At 47.8% G+C, this 14,707-nt stretch overlaps 1 protein-coding gene across 9 annotated transcripts in view; it reads left to right on the top strand.

The window, feature by feature from the left end:
- tjp1b (tight junction protein 1b) overlaps positions 1-14,707 on the top strand; it is a 58,795-nt gene that overhangs the window by 39,010 nt on the left and 5,078 nt on the right. For 7 of the 9 annotated variants that reach the window (XM_062548017.1, XM_062548016.1, XM_062548024.1 and 4 more), the window contains 6 exons: positions 5,408-5,644; positions 9,770-10,642; positions 11,312-11,400; positions 12,092-12,289; positions 12,426-12,556; positions 12,828-13,251. In XM_062548017.1, coding sequence (XP_062404001.1) covers positions 5,408-5,644; positions 9,770-10,642; positions 11,312-11,400; positions 12,092-12,289; positions 12,426-12,556; positions 12,828-13,251 — 1,952 coding nt within the window. The remainder of the gene's footprint in view (positions 1-5,407; positions 5,645-9,769; positions 10,643-11,311; positions 11,401-12,091; positions 12,290-12,425; positions 12,557-12,827; positions 13,252-14,707) is intronic. The other 2 variants (XM_062548022.1, XM_062548021.1) reach the window with 1 other exon arrangement.

Raw genomic sequence — 14,707 nt, 5'->3', positions numbered from 1 at the left:
CACACACACACACACACACACACACACACACACACACACACACACACACACACACATTCATACTCATACACATGCACACACTCTCATTCATTCATTCCTTCATTCACACACACACACACACACACACATATTCATACTCATACACATGCACACACTCTCATTCATTCATTCAATCATTCATTCATTCCTTCGTTCACACACACACACACACACTCATTAATTCATACACACACACACACACACACATAGCCCCCACACTCCAACTGGACCACAGCCACTCATGTGTTTCCGTAAAGGAATATTGCACCATACAGAACACACACTCTTTTATACACACTTAGACTTGAGCTCTCTTTTATACACACTTAGACTTGAACTCTCTTTTATACACACTTAGACCTGAACTCTCTTTTATACACACTTAGACCTGAACTCTCTTTTATACACACTTAGACTTGAACTCTCTTTTATACACACTTAGACTTGAACTCTCTTTTATACACACTTAGACTTTAATGTAGAATGCCAAGCAGACACACACAGACATGCCAATGAACACCATCTGTAAATACATGCCGTGCCCAACACCATGTCTAACACACACACACACACCCTTGGGACAGTTACTGAGAGCATTGTATGTGTGAGCATGTGTGTGTAGTAGGGATGTCACGAGAACCGATACTTGCGATACCTCTCGATTCTAAAATGAAAAAACACCGACGATGCCTATTTTTTTGAAGCACCGTAAGCACCGACGCCAGCATAAGCATCGGTGCTGCGACTCTTCCGGAACTGATGGGGGCAATACAGTGTTTCCCACACATTGACTAATTTGTGGTGATGCGCCACAGATTCAGCACGGGCCGCCACATATTGCGTTTCGTTACTTTTTTTTATTTACTTATCTATTTTTTAACGGTATTGAAAAACACGCAACATTCGTTAAGCTGAATTTCCTTTCCCTGCTCTCCCTCTGTCACTCACGCGTCTGTCTCTCATGCACACACATATGCACACACACACACAGCCTCTCCCTACGTGCACACAGCGTCTGTCTCCATGAAAACCAACCAGATCATTCCTGGAAGCGTGGTCGTACTGATGCACCTCACGCTGCCCGGGTGGAAGCATAGTTCTTCCGCAACTTTTGTAGATTATACGTGCAACTTTACCAAACAGTAAAAGTAAACTTGTTCTCCTTGGCCCGCTCTCGTACGTGCTCAATGGACACCCGCCCACGACATGCACATTTAATCCAAATAAAACATTCACAATCGTGAACGCAATGACGCACAGAAGACGACTAGCTAAATTGCTGTTTAAAATCCGGTTAGCATCATTAGCTAGTCTGCTGCAGACATTAAAACTCTTGCATTCAAGTTGACTGACCATCTCAATACCAATGTTTTTCAACTCCAAGACTTAAAAGGTTCTGTCCCAAGGAGAAAAAGTAGCTTACCTTGAAACTTAAACACATGTGGGGAAACTGAACAGTCCAACCAGAGTATGATAAGCTTAGCCTGCTACTTTGTTTACAAAATGTTGAGGCTTCAACCAGACAGCTGAATTTAAGAGGTGGAGTTGTAATATGAATAGGCTATAATCTGCATAAAGTTTGCTGCTAATGAAGATCAGAAATTTCATATAGAATGTATAAATAGTTACAGAATGTATGTGTGTTTCAAATAAAGACTTTACATCTTGTAAAAAAAATCATTCACATTATATGAAAGCAGAGCGATAAAAAGGAGATAAGTTGTTGGTTTTTATACAATCCATTAGAAAAGTGATTTAATTAATTATGTGTAAGCCTATGTGATATGCTCGCAATTGGATACTGTATTCTGTTATGCTCTGTATGTTATAGAAATTATATTTCAGTATTCTGCAAATATTTCAATAAAGAAATTCATTAAGTAGCCTACATGGGATTTTAGAAAATCCTTTTTTTTAACGATAGTATCGAATTTGGCATCGAGAATCGTGTAATTTTACTGGTATTGGCACCGACTACTGATTTTTTGGTATCGTGACACCCCTAGTGTGTAGAGTGTTTTCTAGCAGCTCAGCAGCGTGTGTGTTGCTGAAGGGAGTCTTGGTGTGTGTGTGTGTGTGTGTGTGTGTGTGTGTGTGTGTGTGTGTGTGTGTTGGGGAGTCTTGATGTGTTCCTAATCCAATGAACGCATCTGAATCAGCTGCTCAGTTGAATGTGTGTTCAGCACTAGGGTTGGGTATCGTTTGCTTATCAGATACAAGTGCTAAATCCATACTTTCAAAATGATGCCGGTAGCAAAAACAAAATGGCCAAACTTTAACTGCAACATTAGGGTACATCCTGTCAGAGCAGCCTAATTAGCGATAACGTCCAATGATGCGTGCGTGCGTGTGTGTCTGTGTGTGCGTGCGCTACTATTAGGGTACATCCTGTCACAGCAGCTTAATTAGCGGTAACGTAGAGTGATGGTTCTGTAGCCTTTTTGACGGCTCCACAATATCGATGCAGAAATACATTATTCGATGTCGAGTTAGTTAACCCAGTTGTTCAATGTCGACTTTGAAAACCGAAGTTAGCCCAGTTTTTCGATGTCGTCGCTATGGTTTCGCTGCCCAACCCTATTCAGCACGTAGCGTGTATGTTCTCTCCTCTTGAGCATTAAGAGTGTATCTGTGTGTGCGTGCAGAGGTTTAAGGGTGTGTGTGTGTGTGTGTGTTTGGCTGAGTGGACATATTCACCAGAGAGAGGACATACATCATCTGAAGGCCCCTCGTCCCCCCAGAGCAGAGAGGAGCCGGAGGGAACATGATGTGTTACTGCAGCGTGTGTGTGTGTGTGTGTGTGTGTGTGTGAGGGGGAGGGGGGGGGGTTATACTGCTGTGAGGGTGCTTGGTAGTGTCTGTGTGGTGTCTGTCTCTCCAAGGATGTGTTGGTGTGCACTCTCTTCGGACATGTGTGTCTATGTGTGTGTGTGTGTCCGGATATTGTGTACACTAGGGATGCAACGGTACAGTTTTGCCACGGTTCGGTTTGTATCACGGTTTTTGGGCCACGGTAACGGTTCGGTTTCAATATATCAATATTATCTTGGCTCTAGCATACAGGAGGCTATATTTGCCTTTTCTATTTCAAATCAACAATGTGCTTCTACTTACACTTGCAGAGAAAATATTAAATGCATAGCCTGACACAGATGAAGCAGAATCACAAAAATGTATTAAAAGAAAAGAACACCATCATTGCCTTCTGTCATAAACAGGCAATGTTATCCATAGTGCAGTGCAGCATAAAGTAATGTGTAGTTATTTATTTAATAAACTCACTGTTCTTCACACATTTAAAGAAAATACTTAACTGTTATACACCCTCAAAAAAGTAGTGAACAATTCTGAAAATCTTCTCAAAATAATTGGTGAGGTAGTATTATGTGTAGTTTCAAATGGATATTTGATTTGGGAGTGCCTGCCCTGTCCTCTTTTATGAACGTAAAAAATGTAAACATAGACAAAAGTGCAGTGCAGCATTACAAATATTAGAACAATGAAATGAACATTATTGCAACCTGTTGTCAGGGGGGGGCAATATTCCGAGAAGAAAGTGGCAAATTTGCCACTTCACAAGTGTCTGTTTCCCCTGTGTCTCCTGTCGTGTGTGTGTGTGTGTGTGTGTGTGCGTGTGTGTGCGAGAGAGTGTGATTGACGAGTGGACGAGCGATTGACTGATTTAGCAGTGAGTTTATTGTTTTTCGAGTGGACACCTCCCGCTGCCCGTAGCCTAGCATGTACAACGTCAGGAAAATAAATGACCCGAGTTTGGAATGACATGTCAGCCTCCCCATCTCCTATAACCTCCTCCCATCCCTACAATATTTTCCAGTAAACTATCAAAAAGAGAATACACTCAGCTGTGTCGGCGTCACGCTTTCTTAGGCTACTCTAGCGAGCAATCAACGCAGGGCAGAAACCACCGGTTACACTGTTACACACAGACTTTATAATGTGGCAAATTTTCGACCTTCTAAAGTGGCAAATTTGCGTCTTTACAAAGTATATATACGTGGCCCTAATACGCCGTCGTATTCGTTATGTCTTTGGGAATTATAGGAATATTGTTGTCGAAAGGCTGCAGCAATGGATGGTTGAGTTTTCGGTGGCAAACTAACTCTCCGTGCTGCTCCACTTAAGGTTACAGCCGGGTGATGAAGGCGCAAGTGGGCCGACATGTTGGATGTGTTACCTTTATTAGGTGATCGTTGTGAAGCAGTGCTTGCAATGCACACTGTGCTTTTTTTACTGACGGTCTTTTTGCCTTGTTCGTGGGCTACTTCAAATGTCGCCATGATCATGCAGCCGCCGGTAAAGTTTGTTTCTTCTCACATGACTCCTTCATTTGCATTTCAACGCGCTTATTGGCTCTTGGGAAATTCAGTAAAATTCTGATTGGTTGTTGCAAGGTTGACGAGAGGCAAGCTGAACAGTCAGAGAAAACGCATCCCCCGGGTCCTAAGCACTCCTCACTATCGCTCCCAGGCTACGCGCGCGCAATAACCTTGTATTAAATAAAAAGTTTAATGTCGCGTATACGGAAATATTGCGGTTTAGGTGAGTCTATTGAACCGAACAGGCCAAACCGAACGGTTCAATAAATTATTGAAAACCGTTGCATCCCTAGTGTACACATACATGTTTTGTTCAAGGTTGCATGTGTGTAAAGTCTGTGTGAAGATGTGTGTGTGATTGTAGTGCTAGCAGTGGTTGTGTGTGTGAGGTTAGCTGTGTGTATACATGTGTGTGTGTAAGGATTGCTGTGTATGTGTGCGTGCATGCCATGCGTTTAGGGATAGGTGTATGTATGCGTTTAGGAATAGCTTTGTGTGTGTGTGTGTGTGTTTAAAGATTGCTTTGTGTGAGTGAGTAAAGCTAGTTGTGTGTATGAGTTTAGAAATAGCTGTGTGTGTGTTCACATGTGTTTAGGGTTAGCTTATTGAATTTTCCCTTGGGGATCAATAAAGTATCTATCTATCTATCTATCTCTATCTATCTATCTATCTATCTATCTATCGATCTATCTATCTTATGTGTGTTTGTGTGTGTGTTTAAGGTTAGCTTGTGTGTTTATGTATTTAAGGTTAACGGTGTGTGTGTGGTTAGCTTGTGTGTGTATGTGTTTTAAGGTTAGTGGTGTGTGTGTTTAAGGTCAGCAGTGTGCGTTTAAGGTAAGCTGTGTGTGTGTGTGTGTGTGTGTGTGTGTGTGTGTGTGTGTGTGTGTGTGTGTTTAAGGTTAGCTTGTGTGTGTATGTGTTTAAGGTCAGCAGTGTGTGTGTTTAAGGTAAGCTGTGTGTGTGTGTGTGTGTGTGTGTGTGTGTGTGTGTGTGTGCTGTAACCTCTCTGCCCCGCTGCTCCACCGCAGGCTGAGGTTGTGGGCGTGTCCGTGTCGCCCTCCCTCCCCTCGCCTCCCGTTGCCGCGGCGCCCTCCACCGGCCCCGCCTCCTCCTCCGGCGCCCAGCTGGCGGGTACGAGCCCCTCGGAGCCCCTAAGCCCCGCCCCCGACCCTGAGCCCGAGCCCCTGACCCCTCCTCTCGACCCCCTCGACCCCCACGACCCCCACGACCCCCACGACCCCGCTCCACCTGCCCCCGGGCCTCAGGTACCAACGGAACTCTCCACCCAGCTGACCCGCCCGCTCCGACCCGCTCCGCTCGGCTCCTCCTGCCTGTCTCCTCCGCACTCGCTTCTGAGCCGCCACTCCTCCTCTTCCTCCTTCTGCTCTTCCTCCCGTGTTCCTCCTCCTCCTCCTCCTCCTCCTCCTCCCCCTCTCTTCTCACCAGCACCGCTATCTGCATGAGTGCTGTACCCACCTGTGTGTGTGTGTGTGTGTGTGTGTGTGTGTGTGGGGTTGATGACACTTTCAGACGCCGAGTAGCGTATGTGTGTTTGTGTGTGTGTGTGTGACACGTGCACCGTACAGGACCCGTGAGAGAGGAGGGGTCTGGTGCGTCTCTGTGCCTTAGAGAGAGAGAGAGAGAGTGTGTGTGTGTGAGTGTGTGAGTGTTGTGAGGAGAGCCTGTGTTCCTGTGCATGGCTCCTGACTGGTATGGGGTTTTTCCTAGAGCTTGGGGTGTGTGTGTAGTGGTAGAAGCACCTGGAATGCTGTGTGTGTGTGTGTGTGTGTTGGTGCTCCCAGTGGCTGTGCAGTGCTTTGGTCAGAGGCTCCTGTAGTGGACATGTGGGATAGTTGCAAACTGAGACGAGGATTCATTTGCAAGTGGAGCTCTGCATGCAACAGCCCCCCCTGCAGGCAGCAGCAGCAACAGCAGCAGCAGCTATGGCACCTGCGGTCCCTCTACCATAGTACAGCAGCAGCACAGACTCAATGAGTGTGTTTACTTCGACATTAATATTCCCATTATGAACCCTAATCTCATTATAACTCTATTCCCAATAAGGTGTTTGCATGAGTTACTAAGAGAATACTCCGTTCATATTCCCGTTTACGTGACACGCAGCATGCTCTGATTAACGACATAGTTCTAAACGTTCCCTCTCTGAATGTTTCCGTAGTAACCTCATCACTGCCTAAGCCATGTGGCCACTTGTGTCGCTACAGTGTCTTTCTTCCTAGCCCCAAAATGTCGCCTACTTTCTTCATTTCCCACACCTTTTTTGAGGCTCCGCTTATAGAGAACTTTGAAAAGTTTGCTGTCATAAGGTCTTTTTCTTTTCTTTCACTGTCTAAGGTCGCGACAGAAGAAGTACCATGGGCCGTCAAACAGTTTGTTGTTATTTGCCAGAATGCTGTGCGAAATTGTCGCCAAATACCGTGAATATTCCAATAGAACGTCAGTATTCCGATTAAGGTGTTTAGAATGTCTAGAATGCCCCTAAAGGACCAGAACATGATCGGAAAAGGCTTAATCGGGTTATTCGGAATATTGTGTTAATCAGGTTAATGTGGGAATATTGATGTCCACGTAAACACACTCCTTCTGCTCTACTGCTCGATAGGAGGAGCACGACTCCTCACACACCTGCCCAGGTGTGCTAGCGTGTGCTTGCTAAGGACTGGCCCAAGTCCAGCGAGCCTCACCTGTGTGTGTTAGCGCAGGTGAGGTGTCCTGTGTGTGTTGGCGCAGGTGAGGTGTCCTGTGTGTGTTGGCGCAGGTGAAGAGTCCTGTGTGTGTTAGCGCAGGCGACGTGTCCTGTGTGTTGGCTGTCCTGTGTGCTGTCTGCAGGCTGGCTGTGTGGTTTGGTCGGCCCCTCAGGACTGAGCTCAAATGTTCTGGCCAATCAGAGGTGCTCTCCTCATCTCAGCATTCCGAAGGGCTCAGCAAACCAGTCCGAGCAGCCATGGCAACTAGTACGGCTTCAGCTCCTGCATACGGCTGTAGCGCCACCTAGGGGCGGGGGAGGGGAGCTACATGAGTACTTGAGGGGGTTAAGGGCCGTAGACGGGAGTGTAATGGAGGTGTATGGGGGGGGGGGGGGCTACATGAGGGGGTTAAGGGCCGGAGACGCAAGTGTAATGGAGGTGTATGGGGGGGGGGGGGGCTACATGAGGGGGTTAAGGGCCGTAGACGGGAGTGTAATGGAGGTGTATGGGGGGGGGGGGAGCTACATGAGGGGCTTAAGGGTCGTAGACGGGAGTGTAATGGAGGTGTATGAGGGGGGGGGGTGTTAGGCAGGTGTGAGGGTAGGGGGTAGATGGGAGTATGTTGGGGATAGACGGGGGGGTTGGAGGGTAAGGTAAGTGCTATCTGTCAGTCATGTACAGAGTCGGGTGATGGGGGGAGGGGGAGTGGGGGGGGAGGGAGGGGGCGGGAGCAGCCGTCCAGCACTGATTGGGTGATGGAGCTGTAGAGCCTCTTCCTCTAGCCTTCTTTTCTCTCCTCCTCTTCTCTCTTCCTCTAGCCTTCTTTTCTCTCCTCCTCTTCTCTCTTCCTCTAGCCTTCTTTTCTCTCCTCCTCTTCTCTCTTCCTCTAGCCTTCTTTTCTCTCCTCTTCTTCTCTCTTCCTCTAGCCTTCTTTTCTCTCCTCCTCTTCTCTCTTCCTCTAGCCTTCTTTTCTCTCCTCTTCTTCTCTCTTCCTCTAGCCTTCTTTTCTCTCCTCCTCTTCTCTCTTCCTCTAGCCTTCTTTTCTCTCCTCCTCTTCTCTCTTCCTCTCCTCTTCTCTCTTCCTCTAGCCTTCTTTTCTCTCCTCCTCTTCTCTCTTCCTCTAGCCTTCTTTTCTCTCCTCCTCTTCTCTCTTCCTCTAGCCTTCTTTTCTCTCCTCCTCTTTCTTCCTCTAGCCTTCTTTTCTCTCCTCCTCTTCTCTCTTCCTCTAGCCTTCTTTTCTCTCCTCCTCTTCTCTCTTCCTCTCCTCTTCTCTCTTCCTCTAGCCTTCTTTTCTCTCCTCTTCTTCTCTCTTCCTCTAGCCTTCTTTTCTCTCCTCCTCTTCTCTCTTCCTCTAGCCTTCTTTTCTCTCCTCCTCTTCTCTCTTCCTCTAGCCTTCTTTTCTCTCCTCCTCTCCTCTCTTCCTCTCCTCTTCTCTCTTCCTCTAGCCTTCTTTTCTCTCCTCCTCTTCTCTCTTCCTCTCCTCTTCTCTCTTCCTCTAGCCTTCTTTTCTCTCCTCCTCTTCTCTCTTCCTCTCCTCTTCTCTCTTCCTCTAGCCTTCTTTTCTCTCCTCCTCTTCTCTCTTCCTCTCCTCTTCTCTCTTCCTCTAGCCTTCTTTTCTCTCCTCCTCTTCTCTCTTCCTCTCCTCTTCTCTCTTCCTCTAGCCTTCTTTTCTCTCCTCCTCTCCTCTCCTCTCTTCCTCTCCTCTTCTCTCTTCCTCTAGCCTTCTTTTCTCTCCTCCTCTTCTCTCTTCCTCTCCTCTTCTCTCTTCCTCTAGCCTTCTTTTCTCTCCTCCTCTTCTCTCTTCCTCTCCTCTTCTCTCTTCCTCTAGCCTTCTTTTCTCTCCTCCTCTCCTCTCTTCCTCTCCTCTTCTCTCTTCCTCTAGCCTTCTTTTCTCTCCTCCTCTCCTCTCTTCCTCTCCTCTTCTCTCTTCCTCTAGCCTTCTTTTCTCTCCTCCTCTCCTCTCTTCCTCTCCTCTTCTCTCTTCCTCTAGCCTTCTTTTCTCTCCTCCTCTTCTCTCTTCCTCTAGCCTTCTTTTCTCTCCTCCTCTTCTCTCTTCCTCTCCTCTTCTCTCTTCCTCTAGCCTTCTTTTCTCTCCTCCTCTTCTCTCTTCCTCTAGCCTTCTTTTCTCTCCTCCTCTTCTCTCTTCCTCTCCTCTTCTCTCTTCCTCTAGCCTTCTTTTCTCTCCTCCTCTTCTCTCTTCCTCTCCTCTTCTCTCTTCCTCTAGCCTTCTTTTCTCTCCTCCTCTTCTCTCTTCCTCTCCTTCTCTCTTCCTCTAGCCTTCTTTTCTCTCCTCCTCTTCTCTCTTCCTCTCCTCTTCTCTCTTCCTCTAGCCTTCTTTTCTCTCCTCCTCTTCTCTCTTACTCTCCTCTTCTCTCTTCCTCTAGCCTTCTTTTCTCTCCTCCTCTTCTCTCTTCCTCTCCTCTTCTCTCTTCCTCTAGCCTTCTGTTTTCTCTCCTCCTCTTCTCTCTTCCTCTCCTTTTTTCATTTATTTTCTTCTCTTCTCTCCTCTTCTCTTCTGTTCTCTTGTTTTCTTTTCCTCTTCTATCTTTTCTGGGATAATTTAGGAGGTTTCGGGTTTCTTCCTTTTGATTGTCTACCTGTGGTTTGTGTGGTTTTTGGTTCTGTGAGCTGTATGTCTGACGTTTGTTCTCTGTGTGTGTGTGTGTGTGTGTGTGTGTGCAGATGTATAAGAAGGAGCTGTACAGCATGGACGAGGCGGTGCGTGTGAACCCCAGCATGAAGCCAGTGGCACCGCCTCTCTCTGGCCAGCAGGGGGCTCCCTACTCCGGCCAGCAGCCCTACCGGGACTACGACCCCCACCAGCCCTACGGGTACGAGCCCGCCCCCCCCGCTCCCCGCCCGCACGCCTACGAGCCTCACGCCCACTACGACCCGCGCGCGCCCATCTACGGAGAGCAGCCGTGGAGCCCCGCCCCCTACGAGCAGCCGGCCGGCCCACAGCTGCCCCCTCCCGCCGTGTTCCACCCCCCCTACGAGCAGCGCTCCCCGTACGACGAGGGCCCCACACGCGACTACAGCCCCCCACGAGGCCCTCGCTACGACGACGCACGCGCCCGCCACGCCAAGCCCCTCCCCGGCCCCGCACGCTACGACGAGCCCCCGCCCCCCCCTCCGCCCGCAGCCTATGAGGCGCGCTCGCCGTACGAGCCGGAAGCCCACCCCTACCCAGCGAGCGCACGCTCCCCCGACCCCAAACACTACTACGGAGACGCACCGCGCTCTGCACACACGCTGGGGCCCACCGGACGCCCCTACGGCCAAGATGCCCCCCCACACGCACACACACACACACACCAGGACACACACACACACACACGGCCGTATGGGTCAGACGCGCCCCCGCCGCCTCCCCCCAAACCAGACACGCTGCAGTCGCCGGGAGACAAGCCCCTCCCCCCGCCCCCACGGGACGAGCCGGAGGACGACCCGGCCATGAAGCCGCAGTCCGTGCTCAACCGCGTCCGGATGTTCGAGAACAAGCGCTCCGTATCCGTGGACCGCGCCAAGGACGCAGGAGACCCCGGCGGCATCAGGGTGGGTGCACGCGCCCGCTCTCTCTCTCTCTATTGCTATCTCTCTCTCTCTATTGCTATCTCTCTCTCTCTCTCTCTCTATTGCTATCTCTCTCTCTCTATTGCTATCTCTCTCTCTCTCTCTCTCTATTGCTATCTCTCTCTCTATTGCTATCTCTCTCTCTATTGCTATCTCTCTCTCTCTCTCTATTGCTATCTCTCTCTCTCTCTCTCTCTCTCTCTCTATTGCTATCTCTATCTCTCTCTCTCTCTCTCTCTATTGCTATCTCTCTCTCTCTCTCTCTCTATTGCTATCTCTCTCTCTCTCTCTATTGCTATCTCTCTCTCCCTCTTTTTCTCTTAATCTCTTTATTGCTCTCTTTCTGTCTTTCTTTCTTTATTGCTCTCTTTCTTTCTCTCTCTCTTTCTTTATTGCTCTCTTTCTTTCTCTCTCTTTCTTTCTTTCTTTATTGCTCTCTTTCTTTCTTTCTCTCTCTCTCTTTCTTTCTTTCTCTCTCTCTCTCAGAAGCAGTTGGTAATTTTGTGTGTGTGTGTGTGTGTGTGTGTGTGTGTGTGTGTGTGTGTGTGTGTGTGTGTGTGTGTGTGTGTGTGTGTGTGTGTGTGTGTGTGTGTGTGTGTGTGTGTGTGTGTGTGTGTGTGTGTGTGATCCTTTGCGGCTCTGTGTTCTCAGCCTACTGATCTACCCAAACCCGTGACGACTCCTGGACCTGTACTCAAAGCCAACTCCCTTAGCAACCTGGAGCAGGAGAAGACCTACAGGTACACACACACACACACACACACACACCGCCACAGATACACACACTATTACTTGAACTGTAGCCCGCCTTTTGGAGAAGAAAATGTCTATCTGACATTTCTGTGAATTTCGAGAAACTGCTCAAAATTATAGGCTCTTTTTATTTTTTTACTTATTTTTTATTGATTGAAATTAGAGCTACAATTATTTACCGCAGATGTCTTTAATGAAACTGGACCTAGTCTGACTCCTGAGGCTCGAACCCCCACAGCTCCATCTAGTGGCTGTTGGGAGGAGCAGCAGGCAGCCTGTTGCATGGTGCTGTGCCCCCGTATTGCATCATGTAGTGCTGCTCCCAGCAGACACAGTCCTCCTGACCCCACATTACACACACACACACACACACACACACACACACACACACACACACACACACACACACACACACACACACACACACACACACACACACACACACACACCACTCCACCTCTCAGACATTTACTCCTCTATTATTCATTACACACTCCACTCACTGCCTGCCTCTTCTTCCATCCCTCTCTCCCCTCCTCTCTCCCTGTGTGTGCGTGTGCGTGTGCGTCTGTGCATGCTTGCGTGTGCCCGTGTGTGTGTGTGTGTGTATGTGTGCCCGTGTGTGTGTGTGTGTGTGTGTGTGCCCGTGTGTGTGTGTGTGTGTGTGTGTGTGTGTAGGGCCCCTGAGCCCCAGAAGCCGCAGCCCAAGCCAGTGTCTGAGCCGGTGCGCTCCAACCACTATGAGCCGGACGAGGACGAGGAGTTCTACAGGAAGCAGCTCTCCTACTTCGACCGCCGCAACTTCGACAACAAAGCGCCCGCCAGCCGCTACCACGACCCCGCCAAGCCAACACAGCTGGGCTACCCTTACTCCAGGTACACACACACACACACACACACACACACACACACACACACACACACACACATACAGCGACTGATTTGACTTGGGGTCACAGAGGAATGTGTGTGTGTGCTGATGGTGTTTTCTCTGACGGTGTGTGTGTTGCAGGGCGGAGTCGGTGGACAAGAGCAGTCCGGTGGAGAAGCGATACGAGCCGGTCAGTCAGATAAGCCCCTCCCCCTCCCAATACGCCCCACCGGCACCGCCCACATCGCTCCCCAAACTCAACCCCACAGACGGTAAGCATCCCGCGCTGTGTGTGTGTGTGTGTGTGTGTGTGTGTGTGTGTGTGTGTGTGTGTGTGTGTGTGTGTGTGTGTGTGTGTGTGTGTGTGTGTGTGTGTGTGTGTGTGTGTGTGTGTGTGTGTGTGTGTGTGTGTGTGTGTGTGTGTGTGTGTGCCCGTGTGCGTGCGTGCGTGCGCGTGTACACGGGAGTGTGTTAACCATAGAAAGTAAAAGCTTGACGTATGGAATCTAAGGTGACCGTTTGTGTGCTGTTGCCCCCCCCTAGTGAGTTTAGTGCCGGAGCCCCACAACTCTCCCAAAGCCAAGCCGGATCTGTCTGGCCTGAGGGCCGTCCCTCGAGAGGACCCCGTGCAGAGCGGCTATCTGCCCCCCAAGCCGCCGGTCAACGGCACCGAGGCGCCCCCCAAGACCGCGCCCGCCCCCACCAGCTACAACCGCTACGTGCCCAAGCCCTACACCAGCTCGGCGCGGCCCTTCGAGCGCAAGTTCGAGAGCCCCAAGTTCAACCACAACCTGCTGCCCAACGACAACCAGAGCAAGCCTGGCGTGGGCAACCCCGGCACCAAGCCCCAGCTCTCGCCCCAGCCCGACCACGACAGCGGCGTGGACACCTTCACCCGCACCATCGACAACCGCGTCAAGTACCAGCACAACAACATCAACGCCCTGCCCAAGGCTGTGCCCGTCAGGTGGGTGGTGTGGAGGTCCCCTCTGCGTGGAAGTCACTTCCATCAATTTTATTCATAGCAAAAGGATTATGGAGATGATGGAGAGAGTGTAAAATATCTGATGTAGGATTGTGAGGATGACCATGTTCTATATCCTATAGTATCTGATTAGGATTATGAAGATGACGTGTTCTATAATATCTGATGTAGGATTATGAAGACGACTATGTTCTATATTCTATAGTATCTGATGTAGGATTATGAAGATGACCATGTTCTTTATCCTATAGTATCTGATGTAGGATTATGAAGATGACGTGTTCTATAGTATCTGATGTAGGATTATGAAGACGACTATATCCAATAGTATCTGATGTAGGATTATGTGGATGACTATGCTCTATAGTATCTGATATAGGGTTAAGAAGATGACTATATCCTATAGTATCTGACGTAGGATTATATAGATGACTGTTCTATAGTATCTGATGTAGGATTATGAAGATGACTATGTTCTATATTCTATAGTATCTGATGTAGGATTATGAAGATGACTATGTTCTATATTCTATAGTATCTGATGTAGGATTATGAGGATGACTATGTTCTATATTCTATAGTATCTGATGTAGGATTATGAAGATGACTATGTTCTATATTCTATAGTATCTGCTGTAGGATTATGAGGATGACTATGTTCTATATTCTATAGTATCTGATGTAGGATTATGAAGATGACTATGTTCTATATTCTATAGTATCTGATGTAGGATTATGAAGATGACTATATCCTATAGTATCTGATGTAGGATTATGAAGATGACTATGTTCTATATCCTATAGTATCTGATGTAGGATTATGAAGATGACTATGTTCTATAGTTTCTGATGTAGGATTATGAAGATGACTGTGTTCTATATTCTATAGTATCTGATGTAGGATTATGAAGATGACTGTGTTCTATATTCTATAGTATCTGATGTAGGATTATGAAGATGACTATGTTCTATATTCTATAGTATCTGATGTAGGATTATGAAGATGACTATGTTCTATATTCTATAGTATCTGATGTAGGATTATGAAGATGACTATGTTCTATATTCTATAGTATCTGATGTAGGATTATGAAGATGACTATGTTCTATATTCTATAGTATCTGATGTAGGATTATGAAGATGACTATGTTCTATATCCTATAGTATCTGATGTAGGATTATGAAGATGACGTGTTCTATATCCTATAGTATCTGATGTAGGATTATGAAGATGACTATGTTCTATATTCTATAGTATCTGATGTAGGATTATGAAGATGACTATGTTCTATATCCTATAGTATCTGATGTAGGATTATGAAGATGACGTGTTCTATATCCTATAGTATCTGATGTAGGATTATGAAGATGACGTGTTCTATATCCTATAGTATCTGATGTAGGATTATGAAGATGACTATGTTCTATATCCTATAG

This window comes from Sardina pilchardus, chromosome 10 (assembly GCF_963854185.1).
Source record: "Sardina pilchardus chromosome 10, fSarPil1.1, whole genome shotgun sequence".
NCBI classification, from domain to species: Eukaryota; Metazoa; Chordata; class Actinopteri; order Clupeiformes; family Clupeidae; genus Sardina; species Sardina pilchardus.
The sequence above is the reverse complement of the archived record's forward strand: the minus strand, read 5'-3'. Positions and strand labels throughout refer to the sequence as shown.